A 23,423-nucleotide genomic window follows, 5' to 3' on the forward strand; every position below is an offset into this window, starting at 1 on the left:
CAAATATGCTGATTGACTTTTGTCAAGGCTCATGTGCGTGTGGCCCCTTGTCGCATCAATCCCCCAATCAATCCCCATTCGATCCCATTTCCATTCAGCCTTTGTGTTTTGCAGGGGCGAAATGCCAAAGCAAATACAAATGAGGAAACGCGGGAGGATATGGGCCCTCGCTGGCTTTCACTTTTATCCAGAGTCGGGGAATCCTAACCCACCAACCCACCAACCTCCCAACCCACCAACACCCACTTTACACATATTTATACTGGCTATAAAGATGGGCGGAATGCCTGACTGCCTCTATATGGGTCTGTTTCCAGTTCGATAAGGCCGATTTGGTCGTGGGAAGAGCAGACACTGGCAGCCGGGAGCAGAGTTCCCATAAAGTTAGTTGTAAAATGTCTGTCAAGGACTCCGGTTTAACCTTCGCCGGAGGTCTATCGGTTTAAATATTTGTCATTCGGTGGGAATATATCTTGGCCAAATGGACGAAGGCTGAGTGGCGAAGACAGGAAGTGGGCCGCAATTCCTACGCTTTTTTCATGCTCCCCGTCTCAATGTCACTTGTTGAATGGAATTGATTGCCACGCAATAAAATGTAATTGCATTGGCTCAGCTTGAATTCAATGTTAAGGTGCAAGGACATTAATTAACCGCAAGCAGCAGCTGCAGTCCTGGACCACGGGGATCCTGAAGTGGCTCTGATTGCTCGGCATGCCACTAAGCGGCCCGCATATTAATTAGAGCACCAAATGGAATGGAATATAGTGTGCTGGCAGCAGCAACGCAAATATGCAAATTTTGCTAGGTGCCAGTGCCAGTGGGAGTGCTATATGCATGCTGTATATGGAAATAAACTGCTGACCCAGCACTGACAGGAATTCCATAAATACTCGAATATGTTGGGAACGTGAAATATGAGTGTCGAAAGGGCTAAAGGTTGAACTTGAGCTTGACAAATGTGCGCACTTGAATCGCACACGAAGGATTTTCCTTGGACAACAGCATTTGATTGGATTCTCGGATAATTGCACTGCTACTAGGGCGTTATAATTTATTGAACGAATTCGCTAAGAGTGTTTCGTGTCTAATGATCAATAGTTCAATAGTTAAAACGGGCTAGGACTGGGTCCTGCCCCTAATTGACCTGAGCTGCAGTTGCAGCTGCTCGCAGCGCTGGCACTCGCGAGTTAGCTGCTTGACAGCCAGAGCATATTGGCGTTGCAGTTCCAGCAGCGACTGCAGCTCCTCGTTGAGCTCGTCGCGCCGCATCCGCTCCTCGTTGTACTTGTGACGCACCTTGTCCTGGGCACTCTTTACCCCGTCCACGATGGACTCGAACTGGCGGATAAAGTCCTCGCGGCCGTGCGGACTCATCATGCCCTCGTTGTACGCTTCGCAGATGGAGTTCAGGAGGGCCAGTTCCTTTTCCATGTAGCGCTTTTTGTCGTTGAGTGTGTTGTACAGGGTGTAATATTGCTTGGTTTCCAGGTGCTTGCCGCTCATTTCGTTGTGCAGTTCATGGAAGCGTCGCTGGTATTGGGCCAGCTCTGTGCGATCGGGAATGGCATCAAGTTTCCGTTCAATGGCCACGATTCCGCGATTTCTTTTGGCCAACTGCAGGCGCAGTTCCTTCAGACGTTGCTCCTCACCAGCCAATGCTGCAGCTTGGGTTTCCGCGTCTTGAGCACTAAATGCTTCCAGGTCACTTTAAGAAACAAGAGAACAATAAATAGTTACCAAGTTTGTTACGAAAATATTGGTATCTTACTCGATTTGCAGCTGTAGGTTGGCCAAATCAGTGCGACAGGATTCCTTGAATTCCGCCTCGCTTTTCTTCAGCTCCTCATGCTGCTGCAACAGGCTCTGTATTTTTTCAAGGAGCCTTAAAATATACATTAAATTAAAAATCTGTACCTAGTTTGGTTTCAATCTTTAACCCACTTTGGATCTGCTTTATCCTGTGTATCTTTGTGTGCTTTCAGCTCAGTATTTAAGGTATTTAATTGGTCCTCCACTTCCATGGTCTTTTTGTTTTGCTCTTTTTCAGCATCTTGTAGCTGTTCGTTTTCCTTGCAGTAACGTCTAACCTTATGTTCCAGAGCAATTTTGGCCGCTTCGAGACGTTTTTGTTGGTTTTGTGATTTCAGCTCTTGAGCATCGGTCTCCATTTCCAGCTTGAACTCAGCATAGTGCTTTTGAAGCTCTTGTCGTGCCGTAGGATCGAGATCAATGCGTTTTTGAGTGCCTGTTGGGTCATCTTTAATGAGGGATAAGCTGCGAAGATACTCCTCCAGATCGAGCTGAATAGATATGATATATTTACAACTAGATATATTAACAATCTTAAACTAAGACCCACCTCATCTCTTTCTCCAGGACCCTGTTCCGCCTTTCTTTCAGCGCTGGTCTTAAACGTTGGCCCTGCATCTCCATATTCCAAAAGAGTAAGACGCACTCTGGACACATCATCATCACCAGGAGCTTCTTGGCGTTCGTACAGCCTCCTGGGTCCGTACAGATCCTGTATAGCCCTAATGTTTGTGGAGGCTAGACGTATTTTAGTGAGATTGTCCTTGTCGCTTTTGTACTGATAGTGATTGTGGAACTGGCCGATGGCAAATCTCTTCAAGCGCTGCCCACGCTCCGCTCGGTTTTCCACAGAGGTCTTAACCAGCCACTGGATGACGGGATGTATGGCCAGGAATTCCAGACCCTGCACTTGATGGGGTTCCAGACTGTGTGGGCACTTCATGTCAATCAGAACGGACACGATCTTCTCCACCAAGGCACTGTAGATATGGGAAATGTAATAGACCTTAAACTATCAATGATGTATCTTACATCTTCTGGCCTATGGAGAGGCTTTCATGGAATAGGAGGTCCACGTCCACATCGTAGTCGCAGCACTCGATGCACCAAGTCATACCACCCACCACTTTGTCGAAGGCGGATAAGCCCTTGATGCGGGCACGATAATATCCGGCTGCAACCAGTATGTCGAAGGTGTCCTGCTCCTTGGCCGTGGCATCTGAGTCCTCGCGACGCTCCACCTTCAATGGAAATCAAATTAAATTAACCTGGGGATTCCCGGCAGGATGAGATGCACTCACCTGAACTTCACGCCCATCCTCATCGTAGCGGGTGCCCAACTTGACATTTGGCAGGATCTTTGAGAATACATCGCGGTTAGCCATGAACAATCACAATTACATACTATTAAAGGCCCGGAAGCTATTGCTTATCGTATTAAACGGGGAAAACACAAAAATTGGCGAACGACACAAAAAATTGTCAACAACATTGGCTAGAATGCGAGATTTTTTGGCAATCGCATTGCGTTCACACCAATCGCTCCATTTAAAATCTCGCCGAACACGGTCACACTGCCGCCGGTCACCGCATTTTTTGGGTTTTTTAAAGAGGCGGTGTGCAGATCTAAAGATGAATTACTACGTCTGTCTGCACCAGGAGGGTGTCAGTAGCATACCCAAGTTGATCGAGAAGGCCTTCGCGAACAACTATAATGTGGTGGCCACCTCCATCAACGCCAATATGGTGCCCTTCGAACCAAACGAATCGGATCCCACATATCCGGCCACAATTTTGAGCGGCGGTGACTGGAACTCCAAGGTGATATTTACCATGTCCGACGTGGATGTAGACTCGCCCAATGCCAAGCTCCGCCAACACGCTAAGGAGGTATTCATGCGGGACGTGGCCTGGGCGGAGCACCTGCAGAATGTGGGCAGCGTGATGGTACGTCTGCGCGGTCCAGAAAACGAAAATCTAGCCTCCATTGTGCGGGCCAAAACGAAGGGTAAGCATCTGAATGATGGAGGGAGTCCTCAAACCGTTTATTAGATCAATTTCCCTTAGGCAACTGGTTCATCCAAGTGCCCATCACCAATCCAGAGCTGGCCACCTTCGAGCACCGAAAGGATGCCACCGCTGAGGAGTTGGCTGAGGCGGAATCCAATGACCCTTGGCACTGGTGGAATAGCTTGCGCATGGCCACGAAGCACAGCACCAAGGTAAAAGTTGTAGTGGAGCTAAACGATTCGGATCGACCCAGCAAGGAAACTGTGCGTCGCTGGTTGGGCGAATCGATCGAGGCAATCATCATTCCGTCTTCCCTGTTCGTCAGAAACCGCTCCAACTACTGTGTGCTGAAGAAGGAGTGGCAGGTCATTATCGGGCACTTCATCTCGGTGCGAGCCAACATCATTATCTCCACGAATCCCAACGATAAGGCTTTGTCCCAGTATGCGGATTACCTTAAGAAGCTAATTAATGAAAACTGCGATACACACGTGCTAAACAGGTTTGTTAAAAGCATTCGAATTGTGAATTATTGAATGAAAATTCTCCCTTTAGCTATGAAAACATGCTGGAAATTCCACTGCAGCCTCTTTGCGAAAATCTAGACACCTATACTTATGAGGTATTCGAAACCGATCCTGTCAAATATAAGCTTTACCAGGATGCCGTGCAGGCGGCCTTGTTGGATCGAGTGAGCGATGCGGAGGCTAAGTCAAAATTGGTAAGAGGAGCTCTTCTTGAAATAATGGATATATATTAACATTATTCAATTCTAAACTACAGACAGTTGTAATGCTTCTGGGGGGAGGACGTGGTCCTTTAGCGAGGGCTGTTTTCAATGCAGCCGAGTTGTCAAAGCGCAAAGTGCGCCTATACATCATAGAAAAGAATCCCAATGCCATTCGCACCCTTTCCAATATGGTTAAAACGCTTTGGGCCAACAAGGGTAAGACAACCGAAGAATACGTTGCACAATCCAGTCCTAATCCGCCACAAATCCTTTAGATGTTCACATTTTTTCGAAGGACATGCGAGACTTTTCCCCTCCAGAGCTGGCAGACATCATGGTTTCTGAGTTACTTGGTTCCTTTGGCGATAATGAACTTTCGCCCGAGTGCCTTGATGGAGCGCTTAAGCTGCTCAAACCGGATGGAATCAGCATACCCTACAAATCCACCTCGTACATTAATCCTCTGATGTCAGCAGTGCTGCACCAGAATGTGTGCCAATTGTTACCTACCGTGCCTGCCTTTGACTACGGCTATGTGTCGCTGCTAAAGAATATTTACCATATTGATGAGCCGCAAGCTTTGTTTGAATTCATACACCCTAATCGGGCGGAGAATATTGACAATACCCGCTGCAAGTCGGTTTCGTTTACCGTCAAGAAAGACTGTGTGCTGCACGGAATCGGTGGATACTTTGATACTCATTTGTATAAGGACATCTGCCTGAGCATCAACCCTCTGACCCATACGGCTGGCATGTTCTCCTGGTTCCCCATGTTCTTCCCAACGGTGAGTGAGAAGTGGTTAGTTAGCGTTTGGTGACTTACATTATTCCATTTTTATCCTATTCAGCGACCAAGAACTCTTAGGGAGGGACAGACCATATCCATCAAGTTTTGGCGATGCGTGGATGCAACCAAAGTGTGGTACGAGTGGCAGGTCGTCAATTCTCCCGAGGATTGGGAACTCCATAATACATGCGGGACAGGTTACAATATGCGATTGTAACAGCAGGCGATGTAATAACAATTAGCCAAATAATCCTTAATACTTTTTTTGTACTGAAAATAGAATCAAACTAAAGAGACCTTAATTTGTCTGCGACTTTTATTTAGGTTTATGTTTGAAAAGTTTATAAATACTCTTAACGTATATAGATGTCCTTACATATCTGTGGGTTTTATTATTTTCGGTTTGTAAAATTTAGTTAATTTCCGGTTTCCTTTCATTTATTTAATTAAATTATATGTATGTATATTTAAAGCGCTGCACATGATCGCGACACATCTCATCTAAGCGAAGGCAATTATCAGTTATGTTAAGTATGTATAACGTAATCCATTTAGTTTAGTTTAAAGCGGAGCTGAACTGGGCGGCGACAGGTGGTGATTGGATCTACGAGTTGACAGGATTAACCTGGGCCAGCGGGGATGGTCCGCCGACGGCGCCACCACCACGAATTGCGATTGCACCCTGGCCGGCGCGGATCGGCTTGGCGATCTGTGCCTGTGGGCCACGTCTGCCCAGGTGCTTCTGTCGCACCGCCTCCTTGATGCGGTCCACCTCGTATTGGTAGCGCTTGCGGTCTCGCATGGCGCCCTCCTTCGCTTCCTTGAGCGCTGTCTCCAGAGCCTTCACCCGCTCCATGGTCGAACGTAGACGCTTCTCCAGCTTGGGGAGCTCGCACCGCAGATCGGCGTTGTCCCGCACCAACTGCTTGTGCACCTTGGTCAGCTGGTCGAGGTTGTTCTCCAAGAAGGAAATCTTCTGCTTCTGCGCGAGCGATCCGCCGTCCTCCTCGCTCTCCTCGTTTACTACATTCTTTCGGATTCGTTGCTGTTGGAACAAGTGAAATACATTTTAAAGTCTTAACCAAAAAAACGTTAGATTGCTTTAGTTTTACCTGTAGATCCTGAACGAAAAGTTTTCGCAGGTTGTGTAGTGTCTGCAACTCCTTGGCCACCGTGTCCTCCAGGCCCTTGAGGTCTTTGCGTGCTTGCTCCCGACGCTCGTTGGTGAGGATGATGTTTTGAAGCTCGCTGGACTTCTCGGCATCCTCCTGGCGCACCTTCTCGTAGTCGACGGTCATCTGTTGGTGCGCCAAGAGAAGCTTTTGATGGACATCCTTCATCTCGTCCATTTCGTGCTGCTTAGCGGCAATTTCGTCCCGGAGCTCGGACACCTGGCGGGTGTGAGCTTCGCGTAGCTCGTCCATCTGAGAATCGAACATGGAGCGCAGCTCCTCAGCCCGCTGTTTCTCCTCGGCGTTAACGGCGGAAACGTGCTCGGCGGCCTTGAGTTTGGCGCACTCCTCGCGGAGCGAATCGATTTGCTCCTCGAGCGTGCGCTTCTTGTTCTCTGCCTCGCGCATCGACTCCTGCAGGGACTTCATGCGTGCCTCGTGCTGCGAGATGAGGAGCCGGTACTCGCCCAGGTCTTTCTCATACTCGGAGATCTTTTTGTTGGAGTCAGCCTGCTGGGTTTCCATGTTGGAGCATCGCTGTGCAATGTTCTTTGCCTCCGTCTTCATCTTGCTGATAAACAAGCGCGCCATGGTGAAGTCTTCCTCCACCTTGCTGGCATCCGTGCCAGCCAGAGCACTCATCTTGAGGTCGATGCCGGACTCGCCAGGGGCAATGGCCTGGCCCACTTCGCCGAGGTCGCGCAGTAGGTTGGTCAGCATTTCCGTGATGCGCTTTTTCTGGTGTGATGACATGTCCTTAAGCTGCTGTAGCTCCGTGGAGGCGGCGTTGAACACAGACTGCTTCTGCTGCAGCTCCTCGTTGAGGGCATCGATATCCTTGTTCTTGTTGTCGATCTCCTGAGACTTCTGGTCGTAGTTTACAGCCAACTCTTCGAGAGCTTGGAGCACCTCCTTAACCTCTTCCTTGGCGGACTCGTTCTCCTGTTGGATTCGCGCCATCTCCGACTGCAAAGTCTCATACTCACGCCGAGCGTTAGCGATGAGTTCCTCCTGCTCCATCACCTGCTCCTTGAGCTGCTCGGCGTACTGACTCTGCTGATTGATCTCCTCATCCTTGTCGTCCAGCTGCTGGTAGAGACGCTCGCACTCTGTAGCCAGCCTGGCCTGCTCGTTCGCGGCAACCGATGCGGACATGTTGGCGAGAGCAGTTCGCTGGGCGGCCAAAGCGGCCTCTGCTGCCGCCGTCTGTGCTGCCTCCACTTCCAGATTGGGCGTGCTGGCCTCCATGAGATCCTCCATGTTGATTTGCTCCTCCGCCTTAACGGTTTCACCAGCTCTCCAGCGCGCAAGCTCGATCTCCAGTTTCTCCACCTTACCCTTAAGTCGGGCGTTCTTTTCCTTCTCCTTCTCATAGCGTCGCTTCCATTCCTCGGCAGTGAGCTCCTCGTTAACACAGACCACGTTCTTCACGGTCTTGGCTCTTCGACCGAAGTCCAGCGTTGACTTCGTTTCAGATTCGTTGAAGCTGGCTGGAGAGCAGCAGATGACGATGGTTGTGCGTGCGTTGCCTCCCAGCGACTCCTGCAGGATACGCGTGAGCTTGGAATCACGGTAAGGGATGTGCGTTTTGTTTCCGTCCGCCAGGGCGGAGATTACGTTGCCCAAGGCTGACAGCGACTTATTGATGTTCTTGGCTTCATCAAGAACTGTTCCCTCAGCTCCAGTCTTTGAAACCTTCTCGGAACCGGCCAAATCCACAAGGTAGAGTTTACCGGAAAGTTTCTTCTGGTTCTCCAGGTTCTCCTGCTTCACATTGATGAGGAATACTGAGTGGGATCGGGAAGAATGCTCGTTCATGTCTAAAAGGAAGGATTAATCGTTATAATAGGTGTTCTGGAACATGAAACTAAACTTGGGGCCAGAACAAAGACATGGATGGGAAATAAATCTTGCATTGTATGTAATATATGTGGATGTTTAACTGCCATTGTCCTGACCCTCGTTTCCAAATAGAACTCACTTGTCACCGCGATGTGACGATTGGATTTGCCCTCCTCGATCACCTCGAAAACGTCCTCCGGCGAGGAGACGAACCGCTCCGTGGCACCCTTCACGTACGGCACCCTGTTCTTGTCCTCGTGCACGCTAAGGTTCACCTTGGAGACGTCCAACAGATCGCGGATCTTGTCCATGTAGATCTCGTAGTAGGAGACCTTGATGTGGAACTCCAGGTTCACCTCCATGGCGTAGATGTGGTTGAAAATGTCGTTGACGATACGCGGTATGATACCCTGCTTCACCGAGTCCCCGATAACGCCCTCCATCGTATGCGTCTTTCCGGAGGACGTCTGACCATATGCGAATATCGTTCCATTGTACCCGGCCAGGACATCCGTAACGATGGACTTGGCCGCCTCATTGTAGACCTTCTCCTGGGAGGCATTCGGCTTGAAGACCTTGTCGAACAAATACACCTTGCCCTGCAGACGGAGAAGATTGGGGTTATTATTATGTGTTTTTAGTACATAGCTAGTTAGCTATGTATAAACTATAAACTAGTGTCAGTTGCGGTGAAATTTCTTTCGGAGATTCATTGCCCCTGTCCCCGATCTTTTCCCGCTGACTGCCTTTGAATCATTTTCAACGCATGGCCGCGAAGCAGATTGTAATTATGAGCATTAAGAGATGTTAAGTGGAAGGGGGAAGAATAGTGAATAACGAGCGCCAGAAGAAAGCCACAGCGAAAGAGAGATAGATAGAGTTAGTCAGAGAGAGAGAGAGGGAGAGGCAGAGCGTAATGATAATGTCTGTGTATGGAGGCACTATATTAGTGCTGACTTTTTTGGAACTGGTTCAATTGCCCAAGTTTTACCAGGAAAATGACGGATTACACCTGGCGGAAAAGCGGAAACTCGGCATAGCATACAAAGCAATAACATTTCATGTGGAATAATAGCAATACAGCCAAATTCCATCGCCTCCAAAGTTGCTCTTATTGTTTTCCCTCTTTTTTTATTGTATGGTTTGCGTGCATGACTCATTGGCGCGGGACGGGGAGTGGAAGTGGAGAGGGGGCCACCGTCCGAGTGTGTGTTTGTGTGGAAATGTAAGTGAGGTAAGCACTGAAGGCGGACTGGAAACTCTAGAAAAGCGCATATTTATGCGGCCCAAAAGAATGGAACACCCGCTTTTAGCAGAAAACCGTCTAGTGGGTGGTATTTCTCCACCCCGTCATCGCTCGTCTTTCGATTTGCACACCCTATTCCTTTCTGCCTGGGGGAAAATCAATTTGGTGCAAAGCAATATTGATTTGGAGTAAAGTTAGTTGGTTTCATCATACATACATATAATGTATGTAGTATCTAGTTTTGTTTTGTGCAATTATTCATGGGTAACTTTGGTGCCTCTCTCTTTTTATCGCCTGCCATTCCAATTGGTCGGCAATTTTCGGGGAAGGGTAATGTACGCTAATAGGCATGACGTCATGGCGCGGCACGCCGAGATTAATGCATAACACACGCATAAGGGAAAAAGGCAGGGGATAACTCTTGATCTGGAACACATACCGCTATGGATATGCAGTTCTCCTCCACATTGTTGGGGAACTTGACCACGAACTTGGAGCCGGCCTTCTCCTCGCTGTCGTTCAGCGGTCGGAATCGGCAGACCACCTTGATGCTGTCCTCGGCGGGAATCTCTCGTTCCGCGGACATTGCTTACGGGGCGGAGATGGCTCTTCTGGCGGAGATTTTGGATTTCTGCAGCTCTGGGCGCGACCTCTGCGCATGCAGCTCTCTGTTTACGTGGATAATCAGCGACTCACTATCGCCCGCACTATCTGCTCACTGTGGTTCTGCCGATTCTGGAACTCCGTATGGCCCCGTTCTATTTCGATTCTCCGCTGATTCCGACCGACTCGCGAAAATTGGGTTGGGGGCGGCTCAAATAAGAAGATGCAGTGAAAATTTTGTGGTTATACCAGACACAAAAGTCGAATTGGTCAAATGGCGATATCGCAGGAACTGCGACTTCGTTTCTGGCTGCTCCGCGTTCTTATTTTTGCACTTTTTTGCCCGGAATGATTAAGTGCAGCCGTTAAATGCACTCGCATACGCTAGTGGGTCGGAATTTGTTGCACTCAAAACTATTTTATTTTTCGACTATTATTTTCGCTGCCGTGCGCCAGTGTGACCGTTCTGCTTGCCCAGCTAAATGACTATCGTCAGTTAGCAGCACAATAATACCAAAATAAATACTCCTTAAAGCTCTGATTACCAAAGGCACCCTGTAGTTCTCATAAATGGTAACGGAAAATAATTTATTAATTTGATTAATATTTTAGGGCAAGCCCTTCACTTTCGTTTTTTCTGTCCAAAAATTTCGGCTCCAAACCTGGGATACAAATAGTTTTCCCGAACCGTTGTAGGTCCAATAGGAAAACGCTATGGAAGATTGATCACCGAGTCGCTGGAGAGGACTGTGGATAACTGCGGGGCAAGATGGCACAGAAGGATACTGCCTCGTATTTGAATTTGGAGCGATTGAACAAGACAAAGAAGCTCATCCGCCTTTATCGATCGAACGAGTGCCTCTGGAATCCGGAGTCACCTGGATTCCACAGCGGCTCTGTGAAGGATGACGCCTGGCGTCGGATCACCCGTCAAATGAACTGCGGCTTGACACCTGACCAGGTGAAGCTGCAGGTGCTCGGTCTGCGAAACTACTACTCCAAAGAGGTGGCCGCCATCCGACTTAGTCAGCTTCAGGGCTATAGTTACACTCCCAGGCACTCGTATTTCGAGGACTTGCATTTCCTGGGCAATTTGGAGGTGAGTGGTGCGCATGTATTTACGCAGGATATTAAATATTCTATTTCCACGCAGGAGGAAGCTAACAGTACCATTAAGGATGGAAATTTACCACCCAATTTTTCGGAGGACACATTCATATCCCCTGTAGCTTTCTTAAGTCCCTGCTGCAGTGAAACCAAGTGCGGGTACACCTTCTACAAGATGATCTTAGAGCCTGAGCCCCCGAATGAAGAGTACCTAGACGGTCATAGGGAAAGATCCATTTCTGGCAATGATCGCTGGTATCCCACTGCATACTGTGTTCGGTGCAAGCCAGAGGAAGACGAAAATCCTTGTGACGCGTGTGAGCTAAGAGGTCAAAGCAGCCGTCCTTATTCCGAAAGTAGGAGCTCTCTAGAAGCCGGAGAAAGCGGTTTTACCAAACCAAGAATGTCTAATCAGTATCAGGCCCAAGATCAGTTTAAACAATTCCAAATACGTGACAGGAGCCAATATGGAACTGAAAATCCTTGTTCATGCTACTCGAGAGACAGTCCAGAAAAGCGATCTTCACAAACCCAACAAAATGGCGTGTATGTGGATATGGGCAACTGGGATGGTGACGAGTCCGTCGGCAATGGTATACGCAGCGATAAGTGGCCAGGTCCCAGACTATGTTCCCAAAAACGCGGAGAGTGGAAGCCTAGGATGCGTAAAGTAATGGCCGATGACAATCGGAAGCCAGGCTGCTGCCGCTGGAAGCGAAATAACCATGCCGTATGCCAAAGACTTTTGGAGCAGTTGGCCAAACAAAAGAATCAATCTGGCAGCTACTCCGACGATGGAGAATCCGTTCGGAATCGAAACTGCGACTGTACTCAGAATCGTCGCCAGTCTGGCGAGGATCAGTTAAACGTGATGCTGTTGCAGAAAAAGTATAGGGATCGGAGTTCGCAGGGCAGCGCAAACAATCCACCCAACGATCGATATAGCAACACTCAACCAGTTCATAACTGTTGTTACTGCACTCATAACCCAGGAAATCAGCGCTGCAATCTCCATGGATGCCAGTGCGTGCACTGCAATCAAACTCTATTTCCCACCCAGGGGAACTACTACCAACCACAGCTTGTCGATCACAATCCTACGAACTACTCTCGATCAGATCCTCCAGAAGCTCCTTTCGAAGACTCGGTTTACCTGAATGACTACGGGCGATGTATGTGTCCGGAGCAACAGCATGTGTACTGCATTAATGCAGAGAATATGCCCACAGATGTGTGGGTACAGGCGCAGTCCTCAGATGGCCCTATAAAACCATCCCAGATGCCCATGGTACCGCTTTCAAAGTCTTGGCATCAGGAAACGGCGGAAACTGGGCCGCTTCCGCCAGCTAAAAACGGCAGCGGTAGAACATCGCCACCTCAAGATCCAGAGATGACATATTCTTCAAAAAATAATGCAATAGCAAAGCCAGAACAATCGGGACAGAATCTTACTTTAAAGGAGCAAATTGAATTGATGCCAGAGGATAATGATCAAGGAGAACGAAACAACGTCCTACGTTCCCAAAATAAAAAAAGATCCTACGATTCCATTGGTAGCCGGGGAAATTCCAACTACGACCAAAGAAGGATTCAAAATGATCAGCAGCGGATATCCCGTGATAATGAGAATGAAAGGCGATCTCGCAGGGAGCATCCAGATCGTTCTGGCCATAAGAAATATATATGTGAGGATGATAGGTGCCCAGTTAATAAACGCCGTCAAAACGAGGAGCGTCCTTCAGAAAGGCGATTTCGCAATGAAGATAAAGATGTCATTAACCCTAAATCTAATTATGAAGACTTACCTCCTTCACAACGAAGAAGGGATAATAGCGATGAATCAAAGAATCAGAAAGTTTTTCAACTTCAAACCGATGACTCCCAGTTAATAGCGTGCCCCGCATATGATCGTCGTAGTCCCAAGGAATGTCCCTATTTAAAATGTCCTAGTCCAAGACACGGAGAAGATGGAAAAGTTCGGCGCTCAAGAAATCGTGACTACGAAGAAAATAATAACCCACCAACTTTCAAGGAAAAGTCTAGAAGGAGCAGTCCTTTGCAAAATACTTACTATGAAGAAGAGCAGCAAGGTCCTAGGGAAAGATCCAATAGTCATGGCCGGGAGGATAATTTTAGGTCGAAAAGAAAATCAAATGAAGAAACTAAAAGATCCAAAAGAAGATCCGAAGAACCCTGCAATGACGAAACGTGTCCATTTGGGAGCTTTTCTTCTAGGCAAAATAAATACCGATCCGAACGTCGATCAAGAAATAGTGGCGAAAGAGAAAATCGTAGACATGACAAAGGAATGAATCCGCGATCCAACAGAAGAGATAATGGATATCCATGCAATGATGACACCTGTCCATATGCCGATTCCCTGGACTTGAATATGGCCATTAGGGAAAGGTCGCGAAATCGTCGCGATCAATCCTATTCTAAAGAGAATGGTGAGCAGGATAATAATGAAAGGAGATATAGGAGTGAATTCTCATCAAGAAGGCGATCGCGGGAAAACAATGATTATGAAGATTCAGCAAAAAGCTATAAGAGAGAAAGCGATAGGTATAGGAAACCAAGAAGGGAAGCTCCAGCTGAAATTGAAGATCCTGATTATGATTACAACGAACATGGTCCGAGAAGATATAGAAATCGCTATAGTGATAATCAACCTGATTATCGTTATTCTACAGAAAAGCCCAACAAGTATTCCAGAAGGGAGGACAGGAATTTACCTCCTAAATATGCTGAAAGACCTCAAAAAGATTACCAAACTGAAAATAGATACAGAAATATTGGCAATACTGTAGAGGATTGTTATTGTGACGATTTTGAATCTGATGAATATGACGCCAATAATGCCTATAATGCCTATCCTAGAAGGGAGAATGGTAATCGAAACCGAAAGGTACCAATGCAGTACAATAGAGCAGAATCCTCTAGAAGACCCAATCGGGCCATGAAGTATGATAACTCTGACAGCGAGGATATGTCTTATACCAAGTCGAATGGCAAAAGTACTAATCGAAATCATAATACAAGCAATATCCCAACGAGAAAGAGTCCATCCTATTCCAGAGAACCTGATCTGTACGATTTAGAGGATGACTGCTTCTGCAGTGATGAAGAAACCTCCCACGCAATACCAAATAGGAGGTCTAATACGGATAAAAATGATCAAGGAACAACTGGTTTTACCAAAAATGGAAAACAAGATAGATCTAGAGGAGCCGAAACCGTCGAATCGCGAAAAAATGAAACTCGTCATAGTAACAGCGGCCCGGAATCTCCTCCTTCAAATAGGGATATGCAAGAAATGAAGAATCCTGATGATTATGACAAAGACATAAGAAGTAAAAGGCACGACGTAGTTTTCTGTGACTGCGAACCGAAAGAAGGTGAATATTCCAAAAACGATAACAGGGACAGCAATCACAAAGGTAATGTGAACACAGTCTCTGACGAGGATTGTATTTGCAACGTACCCAGTGATCCAAATGAACCCAAGATAACCGTGCCGGAGAAACGAAATCAGGCTGGCAGTATATGCAAAAATGCAAGCACATCAGTGGAAGACAAAGACCAGAAGAAGGAGTCATTTGGAAATGGCAAGAAATCTGCAGAGCCATCGATACCCAAACCATTTGATGCCGCCAACAGATTGAGGGAACGAAGGGAACTCAAGGAAAAGCAATTATCTAGCAGTGAAAACCAGTCGCCCTCTGCCAAGAAGAATCTCCGCCCCAAGACTGGAATATCCCCCAGAGTGCAATCGAGATCCACCAGTCCCGTTCGCCAAACTGGAGCACTGAGGACTCAGCCCGGTGAGCCGGTCAAGAGACGAGCGACGACGAGAAATCCTTCCCAGAACGCCGCCAAGAGAACCATGGAAACTCATGCAGCTGCCAACAGCAAGTTGCCCTTTGATCTAAATTCGGCCGCATATTTTATTTGCAAATTACAGGATGAAGGTAACAACCATCAGTACCTCCTCGTGGTGCCCAAGAAGACGATTGGACCACCCGATGGCCACCGGATGGCCCCAGGACAGGAGTCTGTGAGGCAGCTGCACTGCCCACGGCAGTGCTCCGGCTTTCAGAGCATGTCCTGGGACGATTCGACGACCGCGACCCAATCCCAGCTACCTCCGCAATCCCAGGCGAGTGGGGGCCTTTCCATACTGGGCTCCTTTAGGGTTCCACCTGTGCTGGCCAGCACAGCGCTGGGCATCATCAATCAGCATCTCCACAGGAACACCGTGGTTTCGCACCACTCCGATGTCAGAGAAGCGGTATATCATCCCAAAAGGATGCGACGTATCGTACTATCCAGGCCGATGTCAAGGCCAAGGAGACCTGTACTTCGTCCATCCCACAGAGCTAATGCTCCCATCCTGAACGAGAACAGGACCTTGCTACTCACCAACAATTCCTTTCGAAACTTGAGCTTCGACGACCACGATCGAGAAGTTATTGTCCTGCATCCGCCGGATCCAGCCTTTCGGCCCTCGAAGAACTCCTTCAGCAAGGACGAAGTGGAGGTGCAGCATATCACAGTGCCCAACGAAGACACCGATGTGAAGCCAATGCCTCCCGCGCCGCCCACAAAACCCAAAAGGACATCGGTGATCAATCCATAGCTGTAATGTCCTCACACATATTTGCCACCGCTCATATAAAGAACAGCACCCAACCGACGCCGAAGGACTCAGCTGCCTTTTTTATTCAATGAGAGGAGTTCTGGCCTGGCATCCAGGGGTGTCACGCTTCGCCGCCCACTGTGGTGGCCTGGCAGTTTTTGGATCGTTCGGGGTTAGCCCAAAACTTGACATACGCCTATCAATGAACTTTTGGGTAATTAATTTATGATCGTTTTCGAAACCATTGAGGCGTAAACAAACGATCCGATGGCCAATTGAACCTGGGGATTGGGAAGTAGTAGGATTGAGTGGGTTAATTGGTTAAAAGGGTTAGATGAGACCCTCAAGAAAAGGCATAAACAGCTTATTTCTGTCTATTATTGGATTAAACATTTGATTCATAGCCAAGCGATGTGTTTCGTGAATAATGCCATTGAAATTTAATTTGTTTTTGCATTTAATTCATTTCATTTATTTTCATTACATATTTAGCTTAATCTACAGTAAGAAGAAAATCACATAACTTAGGTCTAGTATCTGCATCTAGGACAACGATCCTCCGCTTAACCCAAATCCACTATCGCTGTCGCCGAAAATCGTGTATGCAGCGGCATCCACCTCCACGTCGCCGTTGTTGAGGAGATCGCACAGGGCCAGGATGTAGGATTGAGCCATCTGGAGAGTCTCGAACTTGGACAACTTCTGGTCGATGGAGGGAGCGGGCACCACTTCCCTTAGCCGCTCGAAAGCAGCGTTTAATCCATTCATCCGCTTCCTTTCCCGCGCATTGGCTGCCTGTCGTCTCCTCTTCTGGACCGTGGGACTGAGATTGGTCTGCTCTGGGCTGCTCTTCCTGGCGTCCGATCCCGTGGAGCTGTTACTCCGTCGTTTGGTGGTCTGCTGCTGAGTGGACTGTTCTTGCACCTCCATTATGGGTCCTAGTTCCGTTTGTGCTCCGCCCGCGGCATCCAGGAATTGCCATTCCGGCGATAAGTAGGCCGCCTGTCCGTAATCCTGGGCAGAAACTGGCAACTGGGTCAAGTTGTAGTTGGGACTGCCCAGGTACTGGGAACTGCCATCTTCCTCGGAGGCAGACGAGTAGTAGTAGCTCATGGCGGATCCGCGCGGCTTGAAAGTTTCGGTGCAACTGAACCGATCCGATCGGATCCAGAGTCACTACGGTCAACCCCCGCGAGATGCGTTCTACAAATATTTTCACCGCCGTTCCGACCAAGTTTGTGTAAATGGCCCGCAAATGACCCTTGGCCCCAGGATCCTTGCAGCTATTACCATAGCCCGGCCAAAGGATCTCCCCGAGGAGCAGGGGTGACTTAGGGGTTAGAAGAGCTTCCCTCCCTTTCGCTCGCTTGTGAAACGCCTACACTTCGCCTCTCGCCCTCTCTCTCTCTCGCGCCAGGCACGCGTCATATCTTGCCAAATTGGTACTATCATGCCATGTGATCTTCCCCCTTCTCCCTCTCTCTTTCTCTTTCTGCTGCCCATAATTTGTGACTTTCACGCTCAACGGCACACGACCGCGTGCAAGGGGAAGGGTGGGGAGGGGGCTCGGAGCTCGCGAGGATGAGCTACTGTACTGGTCGGCATGGGCCATCAATTAACCCGCTGGCGAACTGCAGTGTGGCTCGCGTCTAGTGACCATATGCTGCGCTGCACCGACCCGACTTCGGTTAGGAACCAACATATGGTCGATGCCCAGGACCCTCAGTGGTTGCCTTTGGTTGCCTTTGGTGCGAAGGCTGAGTCCTGTCCTGAGTCCTTAACAGGCACACGACATTTGCCGTCTAGCCAGTTGGCGATTCAAACTATTAACTGCAATTGAACAGATCTAACTATTACTGTTACTATTAAGTGGCTATGAAAAATATACCTGATAATTACCTTTTGTTTTAGGTTTCTTCATAACGAGAATTACAATTTATTCATTGTAATACTTAAAAATGAAATGGAACATTTTATTAGTTTCATTAATTAAAAAGTTAGTTGAAGTAAAATGTAAGAATTAGCCAATAAACTATTTATTATTTTAACATGTTAATACAATATATTTAATAATTTAAGAATAAGTTTTCCGAAGTAAAATGTGTGCTAAGACTATACAAATACTAATACAGTTCATGTGAATATATATGTTAAATACGTAGTAATTTATATTGTTTTGTAGCCAAAGAACTTCTTTTGATATCAATATCCTTTACTGTTAGTTCTTATCTCTGGCACTCGTCCTGTGCATCGAAAACCAGTTTGCGCATGTACCATCATTGCACATTGAGCGAAACTACCTTTTTGGCAATTTGAGCAACAATTTAACAATTTGAGTGTACAAAAGTCATGGGTATGAGGAATACTCAGAAAAGGTATTCGTACGATCAAAGACAAGATACAAATATTAGAGATACGTATGCCTTGACTTTTTTTACTGAACAATCGGCAAATAATGGGAGCACTTTTGAACCTTATTATGCGATTCTGATTTAAAAGGAAGTTGCGCTTAAAAGTATTTTTTGATTGCTAGATATTTTTTAAACATTTTAAAGTGCAAATACTGAATAAGTGACAATTGTCTGCGACAGGACCCCATCTCCTTCGTATCCTTGCCACTCCACCCGTCCTTTCACCCCTTCATGGAAATTTCTCTCTCGGCGGCTTCTGCTCGGCAGCCACTCGGTTTTGTGGGGAAACGCGAGACGAGGACGAAAAGGAGCTTCGTGCCCTGATACAGCAACAGGATTAAATATATATGGCCAGCCGACGAGCGCAGTGTTATCATTCGAAGAAAAGAGTTGGTCGCAAGTGAACACAGTGTACTTAACCAGGCAGTTCGATAAGAGTCTTAAGCCTATCAGGATAAAGGATTGCACCCACCTCACACATCGGTGAATAGCTGAGTTGAGCGCGGAAGTGACTGCAATAAGTAAGGGAATCACTGGCCCACGGAATCACCCATCCACGGATGTGTCTGTACTTGGGAGTGGTGGAGCACCTGCTGGATGTGGTGGCCTACTGCATGTGCCGTGTCCTGGAGCTGTCCCTGTTCGCCTGCATGATGGTCTGCGGCTCCATGAGGGCCAAGCTGACCCACGGACCCACCAACGAGCTGGAGCAATGACCAGGACACCATGAGTGCTGCTAAAAGGATGCGCGCGCGTGTGTGTGTGTGGGTGTGTTTTGGCTAAAATTTAATAAAGGCATCTTTTCTAGTGGCGCATAAATAACGACTCATATGTGCGTGTAAACGATGGTCTTTTCCTACAGTTTGCCTGTTGGTATTGAGCCATAACTCAAGATGGCCCACGGCGAGGATGTGCCGAGGGGCTGCCAGGGATTGCGCTGTTGTTTATCCTTCAGCTTCCGTGGTTGGACTTTGTTTGTGCGGCGGATTCGCTCATCGTACTTATTAGCCCTGGCGGGGATTAAATGGGTAGCAGTACATTGCTACAATGCTACAATGCCCATTTGCATGATGATAAAGTATCGACTGGGGGGCCTTCCATGCGTTGTGGCTTTTGTTTTTGGCGCCTGCAAATATGCTCCGCTTCTGGCCAGACTTTTTATTGCCATACCCCCCACATCCACATCCATTCCATAGGTTCTGCTCCGGTATTTATGTAGTTGTTTACAGCCGCCGGCTGGCACATAAATCTATGCAAATTGTACGTGCAAATGGGAGGACATCATGTTTATTACACACTCCGCAGCAGGCACTTCGAATCTGACTGTTAGCGAGCACAACTGAAGTTTGGATACATTTTTGATAGCTGAACAACAAAATCCAACTAAATTCTCCTCTGAGCATGGACAGCCCACTGAAACAGCGCACGAAACCAAGGAAGCTTCACAAACCCAAGCTGGACGAGGATCCATCTCAGACCGTCGAATACAAAAAGGATATCATCGATGAGGTAGCGGATCAGTCAGAGGTGTACGATTACATGAACTATCCCAGCAACAAGGCGAAGGGAAAACTCTCAAAGGGCGTAAAGCCTCTGAAAAGTGTCACATTCAAGACGGTGGTGGAGCTGGTGACCTATTCGGAAAACTGGAAGATGAAGATGAGCGAGAGCAGGCTGCGCACGGAGGAGGAGCAGGTGTGGTTACGGCTGCTAAAGTCGAGTTTCCGAGCCTCGGGAACCAAGTATTGTTGATGCATTTGGACAATCCTATCAATATTTATAGTTACACAAACACAATCTAAATAAAATTCAGCTCATAACTTTTTGGTACGTTTTCCAATGCGTCAGGTATACTTATCTATGTTCCAATTTTAATATTGCACAATCTAATCTTAAACTAATCGCAATCTTAATCTTAAATTAATCACAATCTTAAACTTAAACTTCAGCTCAAGCACTCCCTGAAACGTCGCAACTACTGACGATCGCCGCTGAAATTATTGTTTATTGTAAAGAAATAAATTGTTATGTTCTGGTAAAAACTATTTCAAGCAAGACTTGCACAAATGTTTGTGTTTATTTTGGCAAAATAATGGTCACAAGCAATTTATTGACTTTATATCGAATATTAATTGAAATTCAAAACTACCTTTTGGCCAGACATCACGTCTCTATTTATCCAGTGCTCGGCATCGCAGCTGGTTGATGATGTTGCAAATGACATACTCGCCGGTGTCCTGGCCACCGAACTCCTTGGTGCGGATGCCCTCGTCCATGGTGCGCTTCATCTCGCACCACAGAGCCGCGGCGCACTTTTCGTGGCCCAGATGCTGGAAGAGATCGACGATGGTGGACACGATGCCGTAAGCACTTAGGTTGGAATAGTTGGTCAGCGATAGTTTCGTCTGCAGCGGCTTGAAGACGGCATGGTGATCTCCGATCTCCACCGCACTGAAGAGATTAGCTCCTCCACAGACGCCACTGCAGATGGCTGATAGGAATGTGGCGTAGCGATCGCTGGCGAAGAGGCAGTCGAAGTAGGTGGGATTCGTCATCAACTGGCTGATGGCCGGTTCCAACTCCATGAGCTCCAGCTCGATGCAGTCCTTGTAGTTGCAGTGCATGCGCTGGGCGGCTTCCACCAGTGAGCCATCGCTAATGGGCCACTCCTTGGCCTTGTTGATCAGCGTCACCCGTTTCCGGCCCGACTTCACGGCCGCCTTAAAGGCGTGCTGCAGGTACTTCTCATTGGATTTCTGGGAGATGACGGACAGGGCCTCCACCACTCCCTCCACGGGTGAATACTCCAGTTCGTTGAAGATGCCCATGTTGTTCTGACCGATTAGCAGGATGTCCACGCCCGGAAAGCGGCACTTGAAGCCGGGAAAACTGCGTGTCCGGGTCTTGAAGACGTACAAGTCCAGGTCGTTGGATATCTTGAGCGCCTTCTGCTTGGCTTCCCCGTCCGCCTGATTGTCCACATGCACGGCAGTTCTGTTGCGGAGCACCGAATGGAAGTACTCGTCATCCTGGCCAGCTTCGATTATTTGAACCTCCACGGGTACGCGGCTGCTCGAAAGCAGGGATGACACGAACTGGGCCCCCTGCTGGCCAATGATGGTGGTGCCCGTGACCAGAGAGACCGTATTGATTCCGCCGTACTTGGATTTGGGCAGCACGTTGACCGGATCAATTCGAGCGTTTCCCTTGACGAACGCCGCTCGCACGCTGCTGTTGATCTCGTCCGCAAAGTGGCGGACACTGATCCTGGCCAGCATCAACTGGGTCACTTTCGGCCAACTCAACATTGTTTTTGATGATGAAACCTACAAATGTATCTGCTAAGTCAACCAGTGACACAAAGCTCCACGCAACTATGTTATATCAACAAATATTTTGAAATGCGATTCAAAAAATGAGCTTTTTATAAGATTTATTTCAAAAACATGCTGCTACTATTTATCACAATCAGAACTTTTATTTAACCCTCCTTGCCCAATCGAAACCTGCCCAGGATTACAAGTCATAGCAGAGAGATTTGTTGGGACAGGGACAGCCATCGATGCCGTAGCGTCCAATCGGGAGGTCCGTCTGCGTCTCCTTGTGCTGCGGTCCTGGCAGCTCGTAGAATTTCTCACCGAAGTACCGATCCGGAAGGTAGTACATTGGATACTCCGCTCGCAGCCGCTCGTGGTCCTCCCGCAGAAATTTGGCCAGCTCGGGAGCAGCCCGTCGAGCTTCCAGGCGGTACTGCTTCGGCTTGGCCATCCGCATCGGAACCTCCAGGTGAAGCTTCGTGTGCGGTATGTAGGACAGCAGCTCCTGGTCCATTTTCACCGCCTGCTCTGCCCGAATTTTGGCGCAAGTGGCGCACTTGCATTTCCCACCATGGTAGCAGTACCGCTTCCGTCCATCCTCGTCCACCATCAGCAGTGGGGTGCAGATGGGCGCCGGAATCGGTTGTGCCTCCGTCTGCGTGGCAACCGACTCCTGGGCGGGATCGGAAAACATTGTGGAAAGCCTGGGGTTAAACTCGAAGAGATACGAACGATTTGGATTGCAGATTGAAACTGAAACTCAGAGCATTATGGATGGATTATCAACAAAGTCCCTGCCAACTAGATAGCACACAAAAATGAGAATTAAACATTTTAGATTAAACATTTTATATTGTGCAGCTTGGATAGAGTTTCCAAGTGGCTGGAGACACCTCTGCTGCATCCAAAACTCAGTGCAGAGTGAGGATATGCGGCGGAGGAGTTCCACAACCAGGTGAGATCCCTATGTTGATCACGATCTTGGAACCTCAATCGTTCATCCCCCGTGCAGTAAACGTTTTTGGTGAGATCCTTCTTCTCCCGCTTTAGCAGGGCAAAATTCGCTGGATTTCTTTGAGCCGCCTTCATCTGGAGATAGTAATTCTTGAGCTGCCGCTGACGCACTTCCTCAAAGAACTCTCGCATTTGTGGAGAGTCCCGAACAACGGGCTCCTCGATGGGCTTGGAACTGGGTGGCATTGGACAGACGACATCGTCGTTGCGGACATTCTTGGACTCTTTCAATTGATCGGATCGGCGGCGCGACACTCTGCTCTTGCGATAAGAAGAGGACATATATGACATTCTATCCAAATCCGCGATCTTGTTCGGGGCACCCGACTTCTTTGGTACTTTGGGTGTCATGTTGATGACTCCGCTTCGCTCGGATCCTTCCGTGAACTTCCGAACATAGGTGTTAGCCCTGGTCGTCGACCCGGTCGTTTTCAATAAGTACCAGTTGGGGGGCATTGGGAGTTGGTCAGTGGTCGAACCGCAACGGTAGGATGGCTTATGTTCTAAACCGGAAATTTAGACTTAAAATATATGGATACCTAGATTCAAGGAAATTGAACTGATTTCAAAGGGTTTGATCAGTTTGATTATTCAACATGTAAACTACGAAAAACATCACAAATATCTATTCATGATAAGCCACCATAAATAGAAACAAACACATTTATTGCTACCCTATCTTTGCGGTGTGACCTCTCATAATCTTAACATGCCGAATTTCAGCCTGCTAATCA

At 47.9% G+C, this 23,423-nt stretch overlaps 10 protein-coding genes across 12 annotated transcripts; 4 read left to right on the forward strand and 6 right to left on the reverse strand.

Moving 5' to 3' along the window:
• Positions 1-1,030: 1,030 nt before the first annotated feature.
• Positions 1,031-3,312, reverse strand: LOC122612444 (coiled-coil domain-containing protein 93). The gene is made up of 6 exons (XM_043786069.1): positions 3,111-3,312; positions 2,842-3,050; positions 2,360-2,789; positions 1,942-2,300; positions 1,769-1,882; positions 1,031-1,705 (listed from the first exon to the last, which is right to left on the reverse strand). Exons 1-6 carry the CDS (start codon positions 3,192-3,194, stop codon positions 1,117-1,119), a joined length of 1,785 nt encoding a protein of 594 aa, XP_043642004.1. The 5' UTR covers positions 3,195-3,312; the 3' UTR covers positions 1,031-1,116.
• A 41-nt stretch (positions 3,313-3,353) lies between these two features.
• LOC122612443 (protein arginine N-methyltransferase 5) lies at positions 3,354-5,640 on the forward strand. 2 transcript variants are annotated; one of them, XM_043786066.1, is made up of 6 exons: positions 3,354-3,817; positions 3,862-4,321; positions 4,375-4,540; positions 4,603-4,765; positions 4,825-5,336; positions 5,400-5,640. In XM_043786066.1, the coding sequence occupies exons 1-6, from the start codon at positions 3,442-3,444 to the stop codon at positions 5,553-5,555; spliced, it is 1,833 nt and encodes a 610-aa protein (XP_043642001.1). In that variant the 5' UTR covers positions 3,354-3,441; the 3' UTR covers positions 5,556-5,640. The 2 variants fall into 2 exon arrangements, with proteins under 2 accessions (XP_043642001.1, XP_043642003.1); XM_043786068.1 differs by having other exon boundaries at positions 3,356-3,817; positions 3,877-4,321.
• Positions 5,641-5,758: 118 nt separating this feature from the next.
• Positions 5,759-10,675, reverse strand: LOC122612442 (kinesin heavy chain). The gene is made up of 4 exons (XM_043786065.1): positions 10,038-10,675; positions 8,492-8,951; positions 6,451-8,330; positions 5,759-6,383 (listed from the first exon to the last, which is right to left on the reverse strand). The coding sequence occupies exons 1-4, from the start codon at positions 10,182-10,184 to the stop codon at positions 5,943-5,945; spliced, it is 2,928 nt and encodes a 975-aa protein (XP_043642000.1). The 5' UTR covers positions 10,185-10,675; the 3' UTR covers positions 5,759-5,942.
• Positions 10,676-10,813: 138 nt separating this feature from the next.
• LOC122614359 (putative uncharacterized protein DDB_G0282133) lies at positions 10,814-16,014 on the forward strand. 2 transcript variants are annotated; one of them, XM_043788930.1, is made up of 3 exons: positions 10,814-11,300; positions 11,355-15,219; positions 15,273-15,406. In XM_043788930.1, the coding sequence occupies exons 1-3, from the start codon at positions 10,971-10,973 to the stop codon at positions 15,275-15,277; spliced, it is 4,200 nt and encodes a 1,399-aa protein (XP_043644865.1). In that variant the 5' UTR covers positions 10,814-10,970; the 3' UTR covers positions 15,278-15,406. The 2 variants fall into 2 exon arrangements, with proteins under 2 accessions (XP_043644865.1, XP_043644864.1); XM_043788929.1 differs by having other exon boundaries at positions 11,355-16,014.
• A 476-nt stretch (positions 16,015-16,490) lies between these two features.
• Positions 16,491-17,060, reverse strand: LOC122614644 (basic helix-loop-helix transcription factor amos). The gene has a single exon (XM_043789264.1). It carries the CDS (start codon positions 17,058-17,060, stop codon positions 16,491-16,493), a length of 570 nt encoding a protein of 189 aa, XP_043645199.1.
• A 1,482-nt stretch (positions 17,061-18,542) lies between these two features.
• Positions 18,543-19,138, forward strand: LOC122614656. Its single transcript, XM_043789273.1, has one exon. The coding sequence runs from the start codon at positions 18,919-18,921 to the stop codon at positions 19,072-19,074; it is 156 nt and encodes a 51-aa protein (XP_043645208.1). The 5' UTR covers positions 18,543-18,918; the 3' UTR covers positions 19,075-19,138.
• A 528-nt stretch (positions 19,139-19,666) lies between these two features.
• On the forward strand, positions 19,667-20,425 carry LOC122613717. Its single transcript, XM_043788034.1, has 2 exons — positions 19,667-20,053; positions 20,308-20,425. Exons 1-2 carry the CDS (start codon positions 19,760-19,762, stop codon positions 20,338-20,340), a joined length of 327 nt encoding a protein of 108 aa, XP_043643969.1. The 5' UTR covers positions 19,667-19,759; the 3' UTR covers positions 20,341-20,425.
• LOC122613716 (isocitrate dehydrogenase [NAD] subunit gamma, mitochondrial) lies at positions 20,417-21,730 on the reverse strand. Its single transcript, XM_043788033.1, has one exon. It carries the CDS (start codon positions 21,664-21,666, stop codon positions 20,530-20,532), a length of 1,137 nt encoding a protein of 378 aa, XP_043643968.1. The 5' UTR covers positions 21,667-21,730; the 3' UTR covers positions 20,417-20,529.
• Positions 21,731-21,811: 81 nt separating this feature from the next.
• LOC122613926 lies at positions 21,812-22,432 on the reverse strand. Its single transcript, XM_043788347.1, has one exon. The coding sequence runs from the start codon at positions 22,367-22,369 to the stop codon at positions 21,875-21,877; it is 495 nt and encodes a 164-aa protein (XP_043644282.1). The 5' UTR covers positions 22,370-22,432; the 3' UTR covers positions 21,812-21,874.
• A 75-nt stretch (positions 22,433-22,507) lies between these two features.
• On the reverse strand, positions 22,508-23,258 carry LOC122613925. Its single transcript, XM_043788346.1, has one exon. It carries the CDS (start codon positions 23,143-23,145, stop codon positions 22,510-22,512), a length of 636 nt encoding a protein of 211 aa, XP_043644281.1. The 5' UTR covers positions 23,146-23,258; the 3' UTR covers positions 22,508-22,509.
• Positions 23,259-23,423: the final 165 nt, after the last annotated feature.

Source organism: Drosophila teissieri, chromosome 2R, assembly GCF_016746235.2.
Source record: "Drosophila teissieri strain GT53w chromosome 2R, Prin_Dtei_1.1, whole genome shotgun sequence".
NCBI classification, from domain to species: domain Eukaryota; kingdom Metazoa; phylum Arthropoda; class Insecta; order Diptera; family Drosophilidae; genus Drosophila; species Drosophila teissieri.

What these genes read in the sequence shown, in the direction of transcription:
- LOC122613925 (XM_043788346.1), bottom strand. Translation starts at nt 23,145, where the DNA reads ATGCCCCCCAACTGGTACTTATTGAAAACGACCGGGTCGACGACCAGG.
- LOC122612443 (XM_043786066.1), top strand. Translation starts at nt 3,442, where the DNA reads ATGAATTACTACGTCTGTCTGCACCAGGAGGGTGTCAGTAGCATACCC. An exon ending in TGTGCGGGCCAAAACGAAGG is followed by an intron (nt 3,818 to 3,861) that starts GTAAGCATCTGA and finishes ACCGTTTATTAG; the next exon opens with ATCAATTTCCCTTAGGCAAC. An exon ending in GATACACACGTGCTAAACAG is followed by an intron (nt 4,322 to 4,374) that starts GTTTGTTAAAAG and finishes TTCTCCCTTTAG; the next exon opens with CTATGAAAACATGCTGGAAA.
- LOC122614656 (XM_043789273.1), top strand. Translation starts at nt 18,919, where the DNA reads ATGTGTCTGTACTTGGGAGTGGTGGAGCACCTGCTGGATGTGGTGGCC.
- LOC122614644 (XM_043789264.1), bottom strand. Translation starts at nt 17,060, where the DNA reads ATGAGCTACTACTACTCGTCTGCCTCCGAGGAAGATGGCAGTTCCCAG.
- LOC122613716 (XM_043788033.1), bottom strand. Translation starts at nt 21,666, where the DNA reads ATGTTGAGTTGGCCGAAAGTGACCCAGTTGATGCTGGCCAGGATCAGT.
- LOC122614359 (XM_043788929.1), top strand. Translation starts at nt 10,971, where the DNA reads ATGGCACAGAAGGATACTGCCTCGTATTTGAATTTGGAGCGATTGAAC. An exon ending in ATTTCCTGGGCAATTTGGAG is followed by an intron (nt 11,301 to 11,354) that starts GTGAGTGGTGCG and finishes ATTTCCACGCAG; the next exon opens with GAGGAAGCTAACAGTACCAT.
- LOC122613926 (XM_043788347.1), bottom strand. Translation starts at nt 22,369, where the DNA reads ATGTTTTCCGATCCCGCCCAGGAGTCGGTTGCCACGCAGACGGAGGCA.
- LOC122612442 (XM_043786065.1), bottom strand. Translation starts at nt 10,184, where the DNA reads ATGTCCGCGGAACGAGAGATTCCCGCCGAGGACAGCATCAAGGTGGTC. An exon ending in AGAACTGCATATCCATAGCG is followed by an intron (nt 8,952 to 10,037) that starts GTATGTGTTCCA and finishes CTCCGTCTGCAG; the next exon opens with GGCAAGGTGTATTTGTTCGA. An exon ending in TCGTCACATCGCGGTGACAA is followed by an intron (nt 8,331 to 8,491) that starts GTGAGTTCTATT and finishes CCTTCCTTTTAG; the next exon opens with ACATGAACGAGCATTCTTCC.
- LOC122613717 (XM_043788034.1), top strand. Translation starts at nt 19,760, where the DNA reads ATGGACAGCCCACTGAAACAGCGCACGAAACCAAGGAAGCTTCACAAA. An exon ending in TGCGCACGGAGGAGGAGCAG is followed by an intron (nt 20,054 to 20,307) that starts GTGTGGTTACGG and finishes CTTAAACTTCAG; the next exon opens with CTCAAGCACTCCCTGAAACG.
- LOC122612444 (XM_043786069.1), bottom strand. Translation starts at nt 3,194, where the DNA reads ATGGCTAACCGCGATGTATTCTCAAAGATCCTGCCAAATGTCAAGTTG. An exon ending in CAGGATAAAGCAGATCCAAA is followed by an intron (nt 1,883 to 1,941) that starts GTGGGTTAAAGA and finishes GTATATTTTAAG; the next exon opens with GCTCCTTGAAAAAATACAGA. An exon ending in AACCTACAGCTGCAAATCGA is followed by an intron (nt 1,706 to 1,768) that starts GTAAGATACCAA and finishes TGTTTCTTAAAG; the next exon opens with TGACCTGGAAGCATTTAGTG.